The 20,723-nt window shown below is 38.4% G+C and overlaps 1 protein-coding gene across 14 annotated transcripts in view; it reads right to left on the bottom strand.

Annotated features, from left to right (window-relative positions):
* SERAC1 (serine active site containing 1) overlaps positions 1-13,058 on the bottom strand; it is a 29,788-nt gene extending 16,730 nt beyond the window's left edge. For 4 of the 14 annotated variants that reach the window (XR_008576239.1, XM_054819147.1, XM_054819148.1 and 1 more), the window contains exons 1-9: positions 10,935-12,923; positions 9,794-9,885; positions 8,491-8,527; positions 8,074-8,210; positions 7,808-7,897; positions 6,755-6,886; positions 4,593-4,714; positions 2,457-2,585; positions 748-861 (exon numbers count right to left, since the gene is read on the bottom strand). Coding sequence is in view for 13 of the 14 variants with exons in the window: in XM_054819147.1 (XP_054675122.1) it covers positions 748-861; positions 2,457-2,585; positions 4,593-4,714; positions 6,755-6,886; positions 7,808-7,897; positions 8,074-8,210; positions 8,491-8,527; positions 9,794-9,884 (852 nt within the window). In the remaining variant the exon portion in view is untranslated. The other 10 variants (XM_054819152.1, XM_054819141.1, XM_054819144.1 and 7 more) reach the window with 10 other exon arrangements.
* Between the last annotated feature and the right edge of the window lie 7,665 nt (positions 13,059-20,723).

The raw sequence follows: 20,723 nt of genomic DNA, 5'->3' as shown, positions 1-20,723 counted from the left end.
AAGAGAGCAGCAGCAGGCAACAAGAAGAATCACTGTTACACAAAATTTTCCATATTCTTCATCCATGTCTGCAAAGAACATACTTGTCCTGGGAAGATGCACTGCATTAGCTGCATGCTGTGCAATATCCTGCCCAAAGGCAGTGACCCTTGCAGGAGGGACCTTTGTGAATAGCCAAGGTTTGCATTTCATCCTGGCTTCTAATTAGACTGAATTCATGAAGCTATTTTGCTTTCTGGAAACCTGGCACTAGAGTTCGATTAAGAGCCTTAAGAAGAGGCCGCTTGTAAGCTTTCTGAACTGATGTACACTAACTCACACAAATCTACACACACTTTGCACTGAGAATTTCACATCATCAGTATCTTGCTTACTGAGAAGCTGCAGAGTGGAAACACTGTTTCCTCATGACTTTGAGTGCCCATGGGAGGTGGCCCCTACAGAGAAAAGCCTTGTTAAATCCACCTGGACTGCAGGCATTCTCTCCTGCCTTTCTGTGTCAGAGCTGCCCCTTCTTGAAAGACATATACAGGTATATTACAGGGGAACTTATAGGGGCCAACTGGAAACAATAACATGACTTGCATGCCTTCCAATTCACACCAGTCTCAGGTGTCTGAACATCCTTACAGAGGGTTGAGGGGCAGGAGACAAGGAAATGGCAACTCCTTCCCAATACATGAGAAAGCATTAGAAAGGAATGTTTATAAATTTAGTTTTTCTGTTACAGTTTAAAGGACAAATTACCTTAGAATGCTGCACTAAAGCTTGCAAGCAAAAGAGTTCCACTGTCTCTGAAGGGATTTTACTCAATGTTTCACAATATGGAAGTCCATTTCCTCCAAAACACCATAAGCCTCCCTGAAATGAGAATCAGTAAACATTATACCACATTCCAAATGGCTACATAAAATAAGCATTTCTAAACTAAAATGTTAAGTGTGTAATGATCTATAGAAATTGCTATACAGAGTGCAAGCAAGCATGCATTTTTCAAAATGTACAAATTACACAACAGTACATGATAAAAATATCTACTATTTTTAACTAGAAATATTAAACACGCAATAAAGGGGGAAAATGTAGGATTTTCATTTTGTTAATGAATGTCTTCTTTTAAGACTCTTTACTTAAGCAAAAAAAAGCAAGAATCAGACAGCATCTAGACTTCCATAGTTGCAAAAAAAGAGAACAGGAGGAAGAAAAGTCTTCAACACTTAGCATAGTCCCCGAAGACCAGTCTGTCTCAATCATGCAGTAGGAAAACCTGCATAATCTCAATAAAGAGCCTTTTTGTAGAAGTGTATGATTATCAAAATGCCTCCAAGTGTGGTGTCTTACCAAAGCTCCTTTTGTATAGGAAGAGCTCTGGCTGTGAAAACAATAAAGGAGCCATAGTGTAAAAACATTACACATAATTGTGTCATAGGAAATAAAGAGTTACTGCACTCTGAAATCTCTAAATAAAACCTGTCAAGCATCATTATTAAAATATGACAGTAATTTTTATTATTGCATCTTCAAAAAATAATAATCACCAATTTAAAAAATCACAACTTTTTAATAAATGCACAGGAGAGAGTGGATGACACTGGCATTACAATTATTATTTTTAAGCAATAACAGCACTTTAAATGACATTCCTAAAGCCACTTAGGAAGCTGTTGGACAGACAGAGCTGAAGAATTCCTAAGTTCCAAGTCCAGACAGACCATCACACTATTCCAATTCTGGTTTTGGCTACATTGATCTGTTACAGGGAGGCATTTCCATGTGATATAACAGAGTTTAAGGTGTGCTAACAACTTATCAGTTTGCTAGTAAGACTTAACAGAGGTTTAATCATCTCAGCAGTAAAAGAACACTCAAACAACGGTAAGATGAAATGTGAAAAACTATTTTATGAGCCCTGCAAGGGGAAAGAAATGTTCTGGACGAAGTGTTGAAATATCCACTTTATGGGAGGCTTGTAAGTAAAGGCAAACAAGCTTTCAAGCACACAGACTGTATCATAGAATCACAGAATCGTTTTGGTTGGATAAGACCTTTAAGATCATGAAGTCCAACCATTAACCTAAGACTGCCAAGTCCAACCACTAAACCATGTCCCTAGGCACCACATCTACGTATCTTTTAAATACCTCCAGGGATGGTGACTCAACCACTTCCCTGAGCAGCCTGTTCCAATGCTTGACAACCCTCCCAGTGAAGAAATTTTTCCTAATATCCAATCTAAACCTCACCTGGCCCAACCTGAGGCCATTTCCTCTTGTCCTATCGCTTGTTACTTGGGAGAAGAGACTGACACCCGTAAGAGATTTTACTTATGTTGTACAGTCACAAAGTCTCTGTATTTCTCTTCCTCTCATAATGCTTAAAAACATGGAAATAGGTTTGTATCTGAGTTCTGCAGAAAAAAAGAACCCAAATAGTTCTGTTCTGCAGGGGGAACTCACCCTTTGTGCCGCTAGAGTCTGACTACTTTCACGTAAAGCGAGAGATGTGAAGTACTGGACACATGGATCAAGGCCAGTCTGAGGTAAAGATACTAACAACAAGCGAAGTTCATCTTCTATGGGATAATCCTGTTAGAAGTAAGCACAAATAGCTTTTAGTTCTGCTCAAAGCATGAAGCAAAAACACAGAAAGATCCGAAATAATGGAATCAGCCATATTAATAAGGCCATAAAATAGAAACCCTGGATTTGAGTGCTCTGTAACTTCCATTTAATAGTTACACCTATAAAGATTTTGGAGACTGATAATTCTAGAACCATGAATCGAGTGATGAAAAGTAAGCTTTAAACTCCATATTTTGGTGATCTTATTCTAATAGGTCCAGAAGGGCAAAATAAAAAGTTCTTGGCACAGGAAGCTTAAAAGTTCACTCCTGGTGCTGCTCCATTAACATGAATGTACAAACTACTAGTAAAAAACACAGACAGCACTTCTTTTAATCTTTAATCTTCAAAATATTAATATAAATGTTCATTTAATAATCCAGAAGAGGTGACAGGAAAATTAGATTCAACAAAGTAATTTTATTTGCCCACAGTCACAGAACTTGCAGTTATTCTAATCCCTCCTACAATCAGAGATGTAGACATCTCTGATGTGCAGAGCAACACTTGCTGCCACAATGATTTCCTTCAACTTCCTAAGCAGCAGATTGGGAAGTCTTAGCTTCAATCACCCAGCAATCATATTGCTGTAAAAATAAAGTATATCCACAACCATATACTAGTATACTTTAGTACTTCAGGACTGACAGATACAGATCCACCATCATGTAATGTTACAAAGATAAGAAACCAAAAAGTGAGAATATCACTACCAATTAAAGCTGATTTTCAGCATTTTGCTGGTTAAGGGACAGGGACTTTCACCAGCATTCATTCTATTAGCACTACAAAAGACCTCTTATATTACGCTTCATGTGCCAATTCTATTTATTGAAGAAGCTGATATGACATGATTGCTCAAACCATCATATATACACACACACTTTCTCTTACTAATTAACTTAAAACCAAAACAAGGCCAAATCTATCCAATATGGATTTGTTGGTGCCCAAAAGCTGGCAATAAAGAGGTGGGCCTACAGCAGGCCTAAGTATAAAGAAAACAAGGCTGGTAGATCTTACTGTAAGTAAAGAGGATGGGGAAGAGCCAGGTCTCCACCTCACAGTCTCTGAAAGCATTTGGGAATTTAAGACAGATTACTTAAAGCTGTTCCAGATGTTACATATTTGCTTATCTGATTAACTCTCAGCTACTGTATCGAGGTGCAAGCATTTCAGCAGCTAAAAAATCATACTTACTGAATTTTCCATTGGAATACTAGTCAATTAAATCTAACAAGTACTGTGATAACTGAATTTTAATTTAACTTAGTTAATAATAACAATAGTAAAGCTCATCTCCAAACACTTTCTGTAACTTCTAAATTCACACATAAGTAGATTAAGATGTCAAAAGGAGAAGACAGCAGTATTTTTCGTGAAAGCGGGTATGCCTACATTAGTGATTCAACGTGTTGGAGGAATTTTTCCAGGCAGCAAATCTGCCTTGTATCTGTACTTGGGAGTCACATGGTGCACTCAGAATGGTTTCCCTACTCATATAGTCCAGGTTAAAAGCTGTGTGCCACAGCACTATTTAGAGCACCACACTAGGCCTCCAAGAGTGCTCTCTACGCAAAAGGTTCTGTCAGTATCAACAAGGCAATCCAGGATGCCTTAATATAAGGCCGCTTCACATTGCCTATTAGGTACAGACAGGCAGTGCATGCATCAGACTGGTAACTGGCTCGAACTTCACTGCTGGTAAATGTGTAATGTGGACATACAGTCCAAGAACAATAATTGATCACACCCCCCCCCCCCCATCTTTACTTCTTTCCATCATGCCATTCACTAATGCAGATATACCCCAGAGGTATATCACTATATTATAGTTTTTTATTTTGATCTTAATTTTACTACTGATTACTTACTTTAGAACTCCACTTTAGTATGGTTACCAAGAATGAAAGCACTAAAAACAAACAAGCAAGCAAAAAATCATCTAATACCTACTTTCTATTTACTTACATTTTTTATTTTTGGTAATGGTGGGGGAGGCAGGAAAAAGCGAAGGTCGACATCTTTGGATCGAGCCAAACCTATAGCAGTCCTTTGATCACAGGTTTGGGCAACCGTACCATACTGATAATCTGTAGTACAAGAACTTCATTGTTAGGGTTAAAACTAACCTTAAATATTTTATTTGGTTTTAAAAGTAGTTTCTGATCTACTTCGTTAATGTACTTGAAAACAGAACCACCTCTCTGCAACCTACTTAAATAAGCGCTTATTTTGTAATCACAAATTCCAAAAGACAAATACTGCAGTTGTTAGACCAGCCTTATACTAAACTGCAATACACCTGGGCACCAATTGTTCATTATAGACCAGTTTGATAAAGGTCCTCAGATATAAGTTGATCACAAGCAAAAGCCAATGTTCAGTATTGCCACTGTGAAAGCAGTACAAGGACTACAAACCCATGCTTAATCCCCTGGGCCTGAGTTAAAATTTGAAAGGCATAGGCATACGCATATTTTTTTTCTGCATACAGTATTAAACCCCATAGCCTTAAATCCAAACGCTGCCAAGACAGAGACACCTAATTTCACATTATACAAAAGCTGTGTTTCAATAAAATTGCTGAAGTCACAAAATCAGGTGACATCAGAAAAGGCAGGGTAGCACCACAGTACAGTTTTAAGTAGCCCTTCCTTACTGAAGATACAAGACAGCCTTTCAGTCACCCTACCGAAGAGGAACCAGACTTAAACAGTCACTATTCTTCCTTTCCAAAACCTACTTTATAGCTGGAGAAACTGAAAATTACATACTGAAATTAAGTGGCAAAGTGAGGGAAAAGAAAATGTAATCTTAAAGTGAATCAGTACTTTTTCTATAAAAATCAGTTTTTATCCTTGTTGCTGTTATACAATTCTAGAACAAAACTGATGAGCCATCTAAAATATACTTTTCACAAACAGTCACAGATTGACCATCTTTTTTCTTTGGTTCAGATCACTTACAGCTGCAAAGTGAAGTCACTGAAGCTGTGCTTTGGACAAGCAAATTATTGTATTTAAAACAGCAGATATGCCAAACAATTTGGTCCTAGCTGTGAAAAGTTAGCTCATATTTTCAGTCTTAATCTTTCTTGAACTCAGTTTTGGAATATCAGGTTAAAAAAAAGCCTGTTTCCCTCATGAGGTAGTTGGGAAGAATAATTAGTGTTTGCAAAACATCCAAATACTACAGCAATGAGCACTACAGAGAAAAGGAGATAACAAAAAAAACAACTAGGTTCCTAAGTACTGGGTATCTGAGATCACCTGCTAACAGCTAGTACTCTCCTACAAACATGAAACAGTTATACTAAATTACTACACATAGCTTCAGTTTTGGTACATCCCAGCTTTCAAATGTTTTTCAAACACAGCTTTTTGATGTAAACTGCTTGGGATAATTTATTAGAATTTTATAGAGGCAATCTGAAACAAGATAAATCCCATGGTGTGGAATTCCACTGGAAGAGCGAAAGGTCCTCAGCTAACTGGACTACCAGAATAATGAGAGTTAAAATTAAAGTGTCACCTAGTTTATATGGACTAGTGATGGAGGGGGAAGGAGGACACACATATACACTCCCCTCCCCCTTTTACTTGGGGTTTCAAGGATATTCACTGCTAGAGGAACAGGGAGAACTTATTACTACTAAATAATAACAACTAGGATGGAAAATGGCTTACAAATAATGCTGGCACATACAAGTCCTCTACCTCTAGTTTGTCATTACTACCTATTAGCTCCTAAGCAATTTTTATTAACTGAACCATGGCCTTCAACCCACTCCCCTACAGAGCCTTATAAAAATCTCTGCCAGAACTGGTGAATTTGTTAGCCATCCCAACAGAAAAGCTAAGGAACTAATGAACATGAACTGCTCTCCCACACCACGGCAGTGGCTGCGATTCTCTGGTGGGGAAAACAGAGAGGCTTGCACTACAGAGACATGCTGTCTCAAGGTACTGGGAAAAAAGAATTGCTTGAAAAGTAAACAAAATCTCCATGTTTTAGGCCAAATTTCAGAGCATACTTACACTACTTGCAGCTGCTAGCCTTTTTTCATGCAACAGCTAACAGAGACTTTGTCGCATTTCTGGGATGAATTAGGCTATACGAACATACGTTACCATGCCAGTGACTGTTGTTTGCCAGGTCTCGTACAGCCTGCAGTCGGACCTCTTTGTCTTCTGACTGACTTCTCTTTAAGAGGAGCCATAAGGCACATTCATGATCTTCTCCATCAAATGTACTGAATTGTTCTTTTACCAGGAAACAAATAAAACCCAAGTTATTATTAATGAGCATTTTAACAGTCACATTTCTATTTGTTGAGCCAAAAAAATTCTGTTTCTTTTATATTTGAATACAAGTCATCAGTCATTTAGAGTGCAATGTTTTACTATTAAATTAGTACAATAAACAATGACAGAATGGCATTAGTAAAATGCTGATCCTTAAATTAATAGGATGGCTTTGATTTATTTTAGTGGCACCAAGTTGATATTTCATATATATGTTACACATACACACCCTGGCTGGCACTTACCAACCAGAATTGCCAGCTTCCAGCAGGAGCTGGAAATAATTAGCAACTCTTGAGGCTCTGACCTTGAACAATTAATTTCATAGCACCACAGTGGAGGTACACGTTGTTATAACCATTTAACAGATAGTTAAATGAGAACAGATTGTATGCCTCAGGAGCACAGTTTCTTAGATGAATTGAAATTCCTATTTTAAATTACTCTAAAAAGCAGCGACACACGGTTACAAAAAGATCGTGCTGCTTTCAGCTAATATTGGCAATTCTGACAAAAGTGTAACATACTTTTCTAAAATTAAATTTTGAGACTAATTCATCCCCCAAACACCTTTTGTACACAAAACTGGTATCAAATATTAACCTTGTATCTTAAGCTTCAAATATTTTCTGAAACAGGAAAAAAATAATCTCAAATACCTTCTTAACCATCACTTTCATTTACTTTAAGAAAAGGAATGACTTTAATACATAGAAAAGATACTAATAGTCTTTATTAATACAGGGAATTATAGTAATATTACCACAAACACAAAAGAACATGTTAAGCTTTAAGAAAAATTGTTTTACTTTATAAAAGGCTTATGTTTTACTATTCAAAAGTAATAATCATAGACAAACCCATGCTTTCAATACCTACCATTAAAAGGTCTCCGGAAAATTTTAGCTTCTGTTTCTAGAATTTTCCTCACTGCTCTATGGATTTCTTTTCTCGCTTGGTATGTGATCCCTAAGAGAGTATTTTTAGATTACTGAAAGTCAGAAAGACAGTTCTATTACATTCTTTTTCATATATATATATATATATATGAAATACACACACACACATACATATGGACACACATATATATAATTATCTCTTATCTAGAGAATTGTACGTAGAATCCAAACAATTATGTATCTTACCTTGATATTCACTTGGATTTAGAGAAGTTGTACGTACGTATACATAGGATTTAAGTTTTTCTTGATGTATAGCTTGAGTATCGATTTGCAGTAACTTCTTTAAGGACAGGACTTCATATGTAATGAATACAAAACCTCTTTAAATAAAAGAAAACTGCATATGAATATAAATTTAAAAAATTACGATGGCAAAAATGCCTTAACAATCATTTTGGTATAAATCCTCCAGATTTTTACCAAATACATAATAGTCTGCAGATTATTTTAATTTAGCGAAGTACAGAAAAGACTCTGAAGTACTTAAAATAAGTCATTACTATCAGAAAATATGCTTCAAAACTATATTCTACCATGTTGTCACACTTTTTGGAAGAGAAGTAAATTAAAATTTTAACTGTTTTAACAGTTACAACTTACCCTAGTATAAGTGATCCAGTTATCTTTGCAATTTTTCCTTGAAAAAAATTAAAAATTCATGTCAAACAAAGTTGCGTGCATCATCTCAATATAAACATAGTTGATAACCAGACAGTAAGAATTTCAGCCATTAAGAGTAAGCTTTTGTAAATTTTTCTATTGCTTTCTGGCTTTCAGGAAATCATTATCTAAATTTACAGAGAAAACATTATGTGACTGGAATTTCCTGCTCTCCTACACAAGATGATAAACATGTATCAGTGCTATTTACTTTGAGTATTGCTACCTATCAATTACATTCATTGCTCAGCTGTAGCAATCAACAGTAAGCTTTCTCTACCTGCATCACTAGCATTCATTTGGAACTCCAGATTATTTTAACGTGTTAACTTTTTCTTACATGGTGTGGATATTTTTTTCAATATATATGAATACCTATAGGAGTATGTATGTTCTTTGAAAAGTCCTGCAGAAATTCCCTAAGAAAAAAGATTTAAATAATAATTCCACTGAATCTAATTTATAAAGCAAATAGCTAAATAAACACATGCCACTTGCAACAATTTCCTTTTTGAGTCTAAGGATTCTTGTCAGATTTGAGCTATTTTATCTGGACAAAATTGAGCTGATTATCTGGATGTAAGGATCTCAACACAGAGAAACTCTTACTGTTACCAGTAGCAGCAAACCCAATGGAACACATCTCACCTATCATGAATAATTTCTTTTCCTCAGCGTGAATTGGGAGATTTACCCCACAACCACCACCACCGGGTTCTGTCTTTGCGAGACCATAAGAATTTTGGCATGCAGACAAGAGGCAGCTACATGTTGAAGAAGTAACTGGCAGAGAAGGTTGAAAAGGCAAAAAAACGCAATGCCTCCTGTACAGCAGAAATGGAAATATCCTATCTTTTAATGCTCAAAACCAAATTTTAGAATCGTAAGAATTGTCCTTGTATACAGAAGGCACCAAAGCAAACAGAGACTAAGCAGGGAAGACTGCAGAACTAATATCAGTAAATAAGGAGGAAGAAACAACAGAAGCAAACTTTATTCAAACTTTATGGATGTAATTGTTTCATGGCTCTAGAAGTTAAAAAAAACCCCAAATACAAAACAGAGTTGAAGACAGTTTAATGAGATTGCATCTGGGGACACACACCCCTCATCTCATATTCTAATCCCAGATAATCTGCTGGTGTCATTTTACATATCACTATGCAAAGCAAGGTCAGAAGCAGACATCTACTTTAGGCAAATAAAACCTCCATAAAACACCTCCATATAGAACTGTACTTACTGATATCATTCCATGGTAGGTGTGTTTTTGTGGCTGGACCAGAAGTTCCTATTTGTCTATAGCAAAATATACAGTAAGTGGCCACTGACATTCTGTATATATAAAAAAAAAAAGAAAGAAAAGAAAAAGTAATGATTGATTTCAGAATTACAGCAGAAAACCCATAGCAGATTTTTTTCCTGTCTTTTTATAGCAAAGGTCACAATACACCATATTTATATCATTTCACTCCGTATAAAATGCTCTAATTAGAGAAGTCTATAAACTCTTCAATTTAATAGGCTGCATCTCAATTACAATAAAAACTGAAAGCAGTTTTTCAAACAATTATGGGTTACTGTTGTTTTTAGTGACTATGTATCTCCAATTAACTTCTCTGCTTGTAAGTCTCCTTTCCTACTTCTTAGTAGCTCTCCCTTAAATACCAGATATGGTTATACCTCCATCAAGACATTACTCAATATGACACGGGCTTTAATACAACTCAGTAACAACTGCTTTTAAAGTTCATAATTGATTGTGTTAGTAAGTCTTTTACTTTGACTAACAAGGCTCCAAGAACTACTACATATTTTTTCCTTTAAAAGGCAAATTGGACTAATACTTCAAGAATGTAAAAGCTTTACAGTTAATAAAAATAAGTATTGGTTCTAAAATGCTCTGACTCCATGGGTTTGTGAAACTCATAGGTATTTACGGGTAAAACATAGAGGATGCATCTCATTCTAGAAAAATCCTTACACATGCGAAAGAATGAAAACCTAGCCATAGCCATGAAGAAGAGGATAACCTTTTCTAAAATTAAGTCCTTAGCAATTCAACGCTATGAAGACACAGAATACTGACAGACTAATTGCACTACGTTCACTGAATGCTGAAATCAAACAAAGCAATATAGAATGTTTTTTCCAAATAGCCACAAACAAATGCATGCAAGGTATTTTAGAACTACCAAAGTTCTGAATGTAGAAGCAACTCAACACGAGCATGAATCTTCTTGACAGTCTCCATGAACACAGCATCCAACTGCTTCAACAATAAGAAAGGATTTATTCTTCTGACCTATTTATGATGCATTTTACAGTAGGAAAAGGAGTTAAGACAAGCACGCTGCAACTTCCATACACATTCTAGATATTACCTTGCCTCTTTGAACAAGTGGGACTATTCGGGGGGGACTGCAAAGGACCCATGCTCTTTAGCCCACTGATCAAGGCTATGTCTTAACCACTGCACAATGAAGTTCAAAGAAAGTATAGTTATATTAGTCAAGCACTGAAAACCAAGGTAATTTAGGCCTGGCAAAAGCACCAATTCCTGTTTCTACTACTCACATGTGTTTACCATTTTATGTATTAGCAAATGTTACTGCCTTTACATTTGATTTATATAAGAAAAAGTTATCTAAAGTTAGGAAAATACACAAATTGACTTTGGCAACCCACAACAATCAAATCTGTACGTTACTTCTGCTGAAGACTTAATCTCAAGTCTTAATAGATAGAACATGTAGTATGTTTAGTGCAAGAATTATGCCAAAATCCACAAAGAATATTAAACTTCTATAACAGTCACAAAATACACAAAAATCTATTGCTGCATACACTGCAGAAATAACATGAAATTCATAATTTTATGACAGGTGAAATTTTAGTGTCTCCATTGATACATTTATGCTGACTGAAATACTGAATTAAGCTTAAGTTTAAACAGATCTAAAACCACATCACTATATATCATATATTTAACAAATTATTATGTTGGAAACATAGGCATCCTTATTAAATGTCAAATTAAGTCTGTACCACCACAATGACAGTTAACTCAAACTGATAAAATGTCATGCGTGTAAATCTCGATCGGCAAATCTGATCTTGAAATATGGGAGCCCCTGATACTCTCCTTGACTTTAAGATAATCTCTACAGACCAAAAAAAGAGCTTATATAGCTTTTAAAATCAGTGGCCGATTTCTCTAAACAAGGGGACTTTTCCATTTCCTCCCATTAATACATCTTTCCTCTTTTCCTTTTTCCCCAAAAGTTCTAAATTTTCCCTGTTCTCTTGCTTGCATTTGGGAGATTTTGGAAAAACTGCGGCAGTGCTGGAGCAATGCTGACATCACAACAGACAACTTTTTGGCTTCTGTCATTTTAGCATCATGTTTTTCCATTCACTTCAAGGGGACACGACACTATGAAACACTTTTAAGATATTAATAATCAGTCCCTTGGAGACACTTCCTCCGCCTCCAAACTCTGTCTGATCTATGGCAGTTCCTTTACTACCTTTATTCATAGAATCACAGCATTCACATTTATTCTTCTACCTAACCACAGTCTGCAACTGCAATAAACCCGTAGCTCAGTGACAGCAGGCGCCACAATTCCCTGAATTCAAAATGCGCACCTGCAAACACAAAAGGCCAAAGTGAGTACCGTTTCTTTGCTGCCAGGAACCTCTGTTCAGGTCTGAGAGTAAACATGCTTAGGTATGTACAAATATAATGCAAAAGGACCCATTTTACACCGTTTCACAGCTGATTCAGGAAGCTCTGCAGTCTGCAACAAGCTCCCGCCTCGGCTCATGCCGCTGAGGCTGCGTGGTGCCAAGGTTTCTGTCATAACCCCAGCGTGGGGCAGGAACGCTGCTGCCTCGCAACTAGGGTACGTTTAAAAAAAAAACAAATAAACCAAAAAAACCACTTTAGGCAATGCAACATCCAAATGCCCAAGGAGCAAAGCTGGGAAAACTCTGTGCCTCTTTTCAAAGGGACAAAACCCCATTTGTTACCTCTAGAAGCTCGCAGGTTGGAGGCGAAGCCTAAGGCACCACTGCTGTTTCTGGAGGTTTTTAACAAGCGCGGGCTCCCGCGGGGCTTCCCCGACCCCGGGCGGGGCGGCGCTGCTCGGCAGGGCGAGGCCGAGCGCCGGAAGCGGCCGGGGGGGGGGCACGCAGCGGGACAAGCTCCCGGAGCCCAGAGGGACTTCAAGGCCGAGGTCATTAAAATAATAACAAATATTAAGCTGAGAAAACATTCCACAAGCCCTCTGAGGTAAACAAGCCTCGGCGGACGGTGAAAGCGGGACGGAGATCCCCCGTGTCCCGCCCCGGAGCCCGACCCCCACCGGGCCCACCTCACCCCCTCCGGCCGCCATCACCGTGTCGTCGTGCCCCCCGCCCCCCCCAGGCAAATACCACCGCTACCTTCCGCCTCTCCTCCTTGCACCCGGCACCAGCGCCCACGCGATCCTGTGACGCCAGCACGCTGAAGGCAGCCCAGCCAATCCGAAGGCGATGCTGCGAGCAGAGGTGGGAGAGAGGAAGGCCGCGCATGCGCGGGGCAAAGTGGCGGTGGCTGCTGCTGACGGGTGCGGTGCCTGCGTTGTCAGGGTAGCGGTCGGCGGTAGTGGCGGAGGTGAAGGGCGGGTAGAGAGAGGGAGAGGGAGAGGGAGAGGGAGAGGGAGAGGGAGGGGGAGAGGGAGGGAGGGACCGGAGCCCCTGGGAGCGGCGGGACCTGCCGGTCGGGAGCCGCCCAGTCTCTTCGCCGCTCCCGGCTATCCTAGGGGTGGGTTGAGGCTTGTCTCCTTGCGCCTAGCCCGCCTTTCGCAAGGCCGCGGCTCGGCTCTGGCGGCAGAAGGGCCGATAGTCGGCCGCAGCCGCTGGCGGAGCTTGGCGGGGCTGGTGGGGGGGCAGAGCTGCCCGGACAGCTCTCAGGGGTGAGGGGAGAGGCCTTTAGTTTTCACAGCTGCGTGCCACGCCTGAGCGGGCCCTGCTACCCCGGCCTGGCCCTGCGCGCCTCTAAGCCACCGGCCGCTCGGCCTAATAGCGGGGCAGCGCTGCTGGTCCGGGGAAGGTGAGGTGTCTTGAAAGATCGCTGAGTTCAACCAAGGCGTTGTTTCTTTTTCTTTCAGATTTCCTCTGTTTACGTGTGTAACCCAAAGCAAGAGTTGTTCTTGTCACCTCTTCCTTTCAGCGTTTGAAAGAGAAGTGAAAAGATGGTGAATGTTCTGAAAGGTGTTCTGATTGAATGGTTAGTAACAGCACTTACTATCTCTCGCTGTGTCAAAGTCTACTTATTTCTTTAGAGCTGGTCTAAGTAACTTAAGTCTAGACCAAAAAAAGAAAGGAATTGTTGTGAGGAGGGGTGATGTGAACAAGCAGACAAAAGAAAACTGTGGCCTTTGGGGAAAAAAGGAGAGGCAATTGTAGGTAATCCTAATTCCTAATTTTCTTTTCAAGATATTTTTGTCCACTTAATGCTTAACCATTAGATGTTCCCTCTTGTTTTTTATATTGCTTACAAATAATGGGATTTTTTGTTGTTGTTTCTGAACAATGTGTTTCTTTACTGATTCTAGAGAGAGATGAGATAATCTTTCATCCTTTCTTTCCTGTTTTTTTTTCATCAACTCCAAGTTCTGTTCAAGGCTCTGTTTGTAGATCATACTTGAATATTCTTGTTGTTTGTACAAGTAAGCTTTTCATGTGCATGCAGTTAATATGTTTTCATGCAATCTGAAATCTCTAGACTGAGATAACTGGTTACCTCCGAAGTAAAAAGAAGCATCAGTCAGGATTTGTGGGATCATTGCATAGCATTATGTAACATATAAGATTTCTGCTGTACATTTAGATTGTAAGCATATTAACAGATTATAACTGCACAAAAGTAGAAGAACCTGGAATCTCTTGTGATGTGCCTGCATGGTGCATGTAGCTGTGAGCTTGCAGCAGCTAACTTCTGAGCTGACTGAACATTAGCCAGCTGAAGTCTGGATGTCTAATGGCTGTGTGAGCAGTTCAGGGCCTAAACTGTGCTGTAACAAAAAGCCTGTCTTCTCAAATCTCCATGTTAGCACATTAATAAACCTTCTGAAGCACAGGAAAAACTGCAGGCCTGCAACTGATTATGTAAGGATGTCCAGAGCAGAATTGTTGACTCTCAAGGCAAGTTCTCAGATCTCAGGCAGTTAGCAAAATATTTCATTTTGCACTCTATGTGTTTGTTTTACACATACCTAAAGATCTGTATGTTCTCATTGGGCTCCATGGCCACATCCCACTTAGTATCAGCATGGAACCTAATCATCCTCCCTGGAAGGGAATTTTCTATCTTTGTTATGCCATCAGAGGGTTTCAACAGCCCCCTGGGAAACTGACCTTTGAGTTGGTTTTGCTAGCTCTCTGTGGCTTGGTTTTGTTTTTTTCCCCACCTTTGCATAAGGGTAGCCCATGATTGGGCACAAAATTGCATCCTAGGAGAAGATGCGGATTTACTATAAACCTGTCCCCTTGTTTACACTTCAGATACAAGTTTTTTTAAACCCCAGTTTTCTGAGGATGTTTAAGATAGCAAATGGACAGGGAGTGGGGGGGGGGGGGGGAAAAGCCAGTTCTGAATGTGTAAATCATACAGATAAAATAGTGAAATGTTGTGCAGATCTTTTTTTCCATATTCTTCCAATAAATAACTAACCTTTTCTGAAGACACCATATCCAGGATTATAATCTTGAAGTACTGAGATCATTATTTCTGCTGTGACATACATCTGCTAGCACTGATTACAGCTCTGTGTGTTGATTGTGTGAAAACCAGTCTCTGGGTACAGCCCAACATTGTAACAGCTGATCATACTAGCTAAGACAAAAGCTCGTACCATCTGGTACTACTAATGTGAGTCACTAAGGTCCAGCTGAGTAAAACAAGCAAAAAATAAACCTCCCCGCACTCATCCAAAAGGGGATGTGGAAGTAACGGTGGAAACCACATACTCCTGGTATCTCACCTTATTCTAGTCATGTTTCTGCAGGTTTGAGGCTACTATTAAAGACTTTTTTCAGTTGCTGGGTAGGGAGCAGGGGAAGGGTTTGGTTTCACAGTGTGTCTTTGCACCATATATACTTTCAGATAAGGGAGACTTGGTCCTCCTACTGCATTTAAAAGATAGTAAATCTTAAAAGAATGCCTTGGCTAATCTTCTATGTTATTAATTCTTTTTAAGAATTACTATGTTGCCAAAACAACTGTGTCCACAATTTTGAAAATATCCTGAGCTACCCAATTCCATTTTTCTGTATTTCTTGCACATATTCTTCACCAGTTGTTGCAATCAAATACTGTTTTACCAAAAAGCATGTTTTTCCTGTTTTGTAAAAACTAGTATCAGAATAATATTGTCTGAATTCTTCAAAATGTCAGTGGATGAAAGAGCTTATATTTTGAAGCCACTTTATCTAGCTGCTTAGTATAATGCAGCTGTTTCAGTTACCTATAATTTCCATGCTTCTGAAATGTGTACTTCTAAACACTTAAATTTAACTTACAAGGTGACATGAAAAAGAACAGACTGTTCAGTTACAATGAGTTGAAGGTACAATTCATACATGACCACGTCTTCCTCTGTGCTAAACTACTTTGAGATCTATGTTCTCTTGGGTTTTGGTTACCTTTAAACAAAAATATGCTTTAAGAAAACACGTTTTTATGGTGCTATTTCTGAAGATAAGGCAAGTTTGAACTTGCATTTCTATTAAGGATTGGTTGGTGTCATGATTTAAGCTGGTAGGCAACTAAAACGACCACACAGCCGTTCTCTCACTGCCCCTCTCACAGTGGGATGGAGGAGAGAAACAAAAATAAAAAGGTAAAACTCGTGGCTTGAGATAAAGACAGTTTAGTAGGACAGACAAGGAGGGAATAATAAAAGAATATATGAAATAAATGATGCACAGCACAGTTGCTCACCACCTGCTGACCAATGCTCAGCTAGTTCCTGAGTTGGCTGCGTCCTGGCCAACTCCCCCAGGTATATAGGGAGCATAATGTCATGTAGTATGGAATATCCTTGTGAGCAGTTTGGGTCAACTGTGCTGACTGTGTCCCCTCCCAGCTTCTTGGGCACCCCCTGCTTTCTCGTTGGCAGGGCAGTGTGAGAAGCTGAAAAGTCCTTGACTGCTTGCAACAACTAAAAACATCAGTGTGTTATCAACATTATTCTCATCCCAAATCCAAAACACAGCACTATACCAGCTGCTAGGAAGAAAATTAACTATCCCAGCTGAAACCAGGACAGGTGGGGATTTTTTGTTGTTTTTTTAAGCTACTTTAACAGCAGCATAGGGGCACTTCTCTGTCAATCAAGCAGCCAGTTCTTCTCTTTAGACTTCATTATCAGTTTATTTTTATCTCTAAAGTAGCCCACACAATTACTATTGTGAAAGAAACTTTTTCAAAAGCTTCATAAACTTTCTTTAAATTGTGAGCAGCTCTTGAAATTAATATTAATCTCCCAAAGACCTTCGGGAGTATCTTCAAAGGGTGGGGTTTTTTATTTGTTTTTAACTGTCTCTTACTACAATGAGATGTGTGTTTGTCTCTACAGTGACCCAGCAATGAAGCAGTTTCTGCTCTACTTGGATGAGTCAAATGCATTGGGAAAGAAGTTCATCATACAAGACCTGGATGAAACTCATGTCTTTGTATTAGCTGAGTTGGTTAACTTCCTCCAGGAGAGAGTGGGCGAGTTAATGGACCAGAACTCTTTTCCTATTACTCAGAAGTAAAAAAACTAGGGAAATGAGATGACTGTGAGTTTTGGAATAGTGAATTTCAATAGCTTGGGTTGTTACTGTTTTAATAGATACACTGTGATTAGTAAGTTCTAGTGGAAGTGGCTACTCTAGAAGATGGATTGTTTTCATAGACAAAATACTCTTGAATTGGATTTTATTTCTCGTTTTGAAAGACTATGGTATCTTTATTAAAATCCTTAAAGTGATACACTTGAGGACTTGCCTAAAGAATTTTTGCTGCATGCTCTCTGTTTTTCCTTGAGGATTTTTATCTTGCAAGATGGTATGACCCAAAAATTAGAGTAGTGTTTCTGTATTGGAATGCTGTATGAACTCCTCTGACATGTTACATTCCTGTGGAATTGATTAAATCTGGTTATAGTGTGACTGATAGAATGTAAAGAATGTTAAAGTGTGGTCTGTGCCTGATGGAACATCTCCATAAGGTGAAGGCATGGTCAGGTACTGCTTTAACTTAATGGGATTTATACACCAAAATGAAAGATGCTGTGAGTTTGTGGGAGATTTTGTTGTGGTTGGTTTGGTTTTTTTTTTCCCCCAAAACATTTAACTGATGCCCCATACTACTTGTCTACTTTTATCAAGGCTATGCTTTCTGTGCTGTTCTGGGTTTGGGGAGTGGTGGTGAGAATCTAGGAGTTTAGGGGAAGGGGGAGTATGGGGGGCTGGGGACAAAATCCATTACCCCAGATCATCACGTTTTAATTGTAAACTGATTACTTGCATTTCAACAATAGCAAATTAAAGGGGTAACATAAATGGTAGACCAATCCTTTAGATAGAACTCTTGTATTTTTACACTGAAGCTACTACCTAGTCATAATAAGCTATGTGATCAGGAAGGGGAAATACGACTTGGTTGTTCTACCTGCGAAGAAGAATGGTGGTTTTGGTTTTTTGGGGTGGTGTTTGTTTTGGTTCGTTTTTTTTTTCTTCAGCTTAGCTCTTCCTCCCCTATTGCATATATGTGGATGAGCAAATAGCCCTGTGGAATTTAGCTTCAGGTAGTTTCTGGTCCCCCCTCTTCTCTTTGTATAGAACAATGGGGTTTGGTTCAAGCTCTTTCATCTTTCTTTTACAAGTGGATGCTTCCCCAGTCACTTAGATCAAGGACCAGCTACACATCTTCACTTGAAATAAAAAGTTGAACTCTCTTATGAATGGTTTATGGTTCCTTACCTCTTTCTTGAGATTGGTCAAACATTGACCTCATAACTGTTATTTTATGGAAGATTATTGGATGCTCATTTAATAGAGAGATAATCAGTCTTAACATGGCATGATAGCTTAATGCAATTTATTTAAGTATTTGATATACTTTATTTGGAATCCTAGTTTATTGTTTCCATTTTGATGAAGGGTAAATGATCTCTCTCTCTTCAAATGACAGTATTTGAAAAGTCATGTTAGAATTACACCTGTTAAACTTATATTTAGCATGTCTAGTGCTACGTTTCTATTGTAATTTTCCTTTGAGTCTATGATAAACTTCTTGCAGTTGTCTTTTTCTTCTGATTAATTATGCAGCTTTATTGTTGCTTTATTATTACTTGTGTTTTAGCTTGTATTTCCAGTGATAAATGGCTCATGTAACACAGAGGGACAGAAGTTCTAAACTATATAAACTAAACAGTTAGGCATGCATTCTTACAGTCTTTGCTCTCAATCTTTTTCGAGCAAACATGTTTATGGCTTTTAACTTCTAAACCTGTCAAGACTTAGTTCCTTCCTGCAACCTAACCAGGCCTAACTGATTCTATGCTGGAAGAATAAACAAAAGATACGAAGAAGCAAACTGGTATCTCCTTATGGGGTCTAAGGAGCTGAGTTCTTTGTAGTTTCTAGGGAAAACAGGGTCTTTAATCATGTTGTACTGTGAAGGAAATCCAATGAGGAAGCTCTTAGAACTTGAGTATGTATATGTATTTAAAAAACACAAACACCCAAGGGTTTCTGGGGTTGAATAAACTTGGACTACAGAAAACTTTTTTTTTTAAATGCATAGAATCCTGGAACTTATATGCTTTTAAAAATACATACGTGTATACATATATACACACACACATACGCATTTATATTGCCCAGATGGGAGAAAAGTAGATACTAGCTTTAAAAATGTCAAGGCACTTTGAGATATTTAAAATCTGCAAGTGTAAATGTTAACTGTTTCTCCTGGCTTTCATTTAGTTGTGAAGTATTATTAGTGGGTGGAGCTCAGGGAATGAAACGTTAAGAACCTCTTAATTGTTCTAAAAGGCTGGAAGCATTTGAGAATAAAAGGTTAAGGAGATCTATTTCAGTATATACATGTTTTGCTAATAGAGCTGATATGGTGAGAACATCAGCTTTCACTGTATTTGGAATATTATATGTTAATTTAACATTTCTGTCCATAGCTAATATGTTCAACTTTTTTTGCTGGTGTCTAGCATAGGGACATTTAAGCAGCAAAAATACAGCTTGAATGACGGACTTCTTGTTGCTTCCTATTACAGCAGTAATCTTGATGGACTTTCACTGCTAAGGGTTGAGTTGGTGCTTCACTTCTCACTTTTGGCCTGAACTGAAAGTATCTTGTCTATTGGAGGAGGAGCATGGTAGAATAATTACCTACAGGACACTTATTTGAATTTCATTTTTTATTTGCTACTTATTTATACTTAGTAGTTCTAAAAAAACCTGGCAAGTTCACTTGTTTGTATTTTGTGATGTAAGCAGTTGCTATTGAGTAGTTACTTTGGACAGGCTTGTAAATACCACTTTCGTTAACATAAATGCAGAAACTGAAGAGTCGTATTTGGCAGAAGGATGAGAGAGATCTCTAAAGCAAGGTAAGAGAATTTGGATGATGCAAACAATTTGTTAAATGGGATGAGAGGGGTGGAAACTGAAAATGCAGCTTCCTATTAAAATAAGGTATGGCACCTCATTATTTTTATTGAAAATGATGCTATTTGGTGTTCTTAGTTTTTTTGTTCAAGCCTCATATTATTTTTTTTAAGTTTGTTTATTAATGATCTTCAAAGAAAATCTGTAATGTGGCCATGGTGTACCACAAAAGCAAATAAGCCTAAATGCTGTCACATATTTAGATACTTGTAGACACTGTGGGATAAGCTAATTCTAGAGAGTGGGTTTTTTATTTTAACATGGAGGTTGGCAGCATGATGATGACCAGGAGTTAGTATAGATAGGGATTACAATGAATTTCTTAGCTTGCTACCAACACATAGTCTCCTTTCCTTCTCTCTGGTACAACAGTTAGCCCAGGGGGAATAATTGTCCAGTGCAGTAAAGGGGGAAATAACCAATGATCAGTAGAGAGAATGGATGTG

This window comes from Grus americana, chromosome 3 (assembly GCF_028858705.1).
Source record: "Grus americana isolate bGruAme1 chromosome 3, bGruAme1.mat, whole genome shotgun sequence".
Classification (NCBI taxonomy): Eukaryota; Metazoa; Chordata; class Aves; order Gruiformes; family Gruidae; genus Grus; species Grus americana.
Note: the sequence above shows the minus strand (reverse complement) of the source record. Positions and strands in the feature narration are given on the sequence as shown.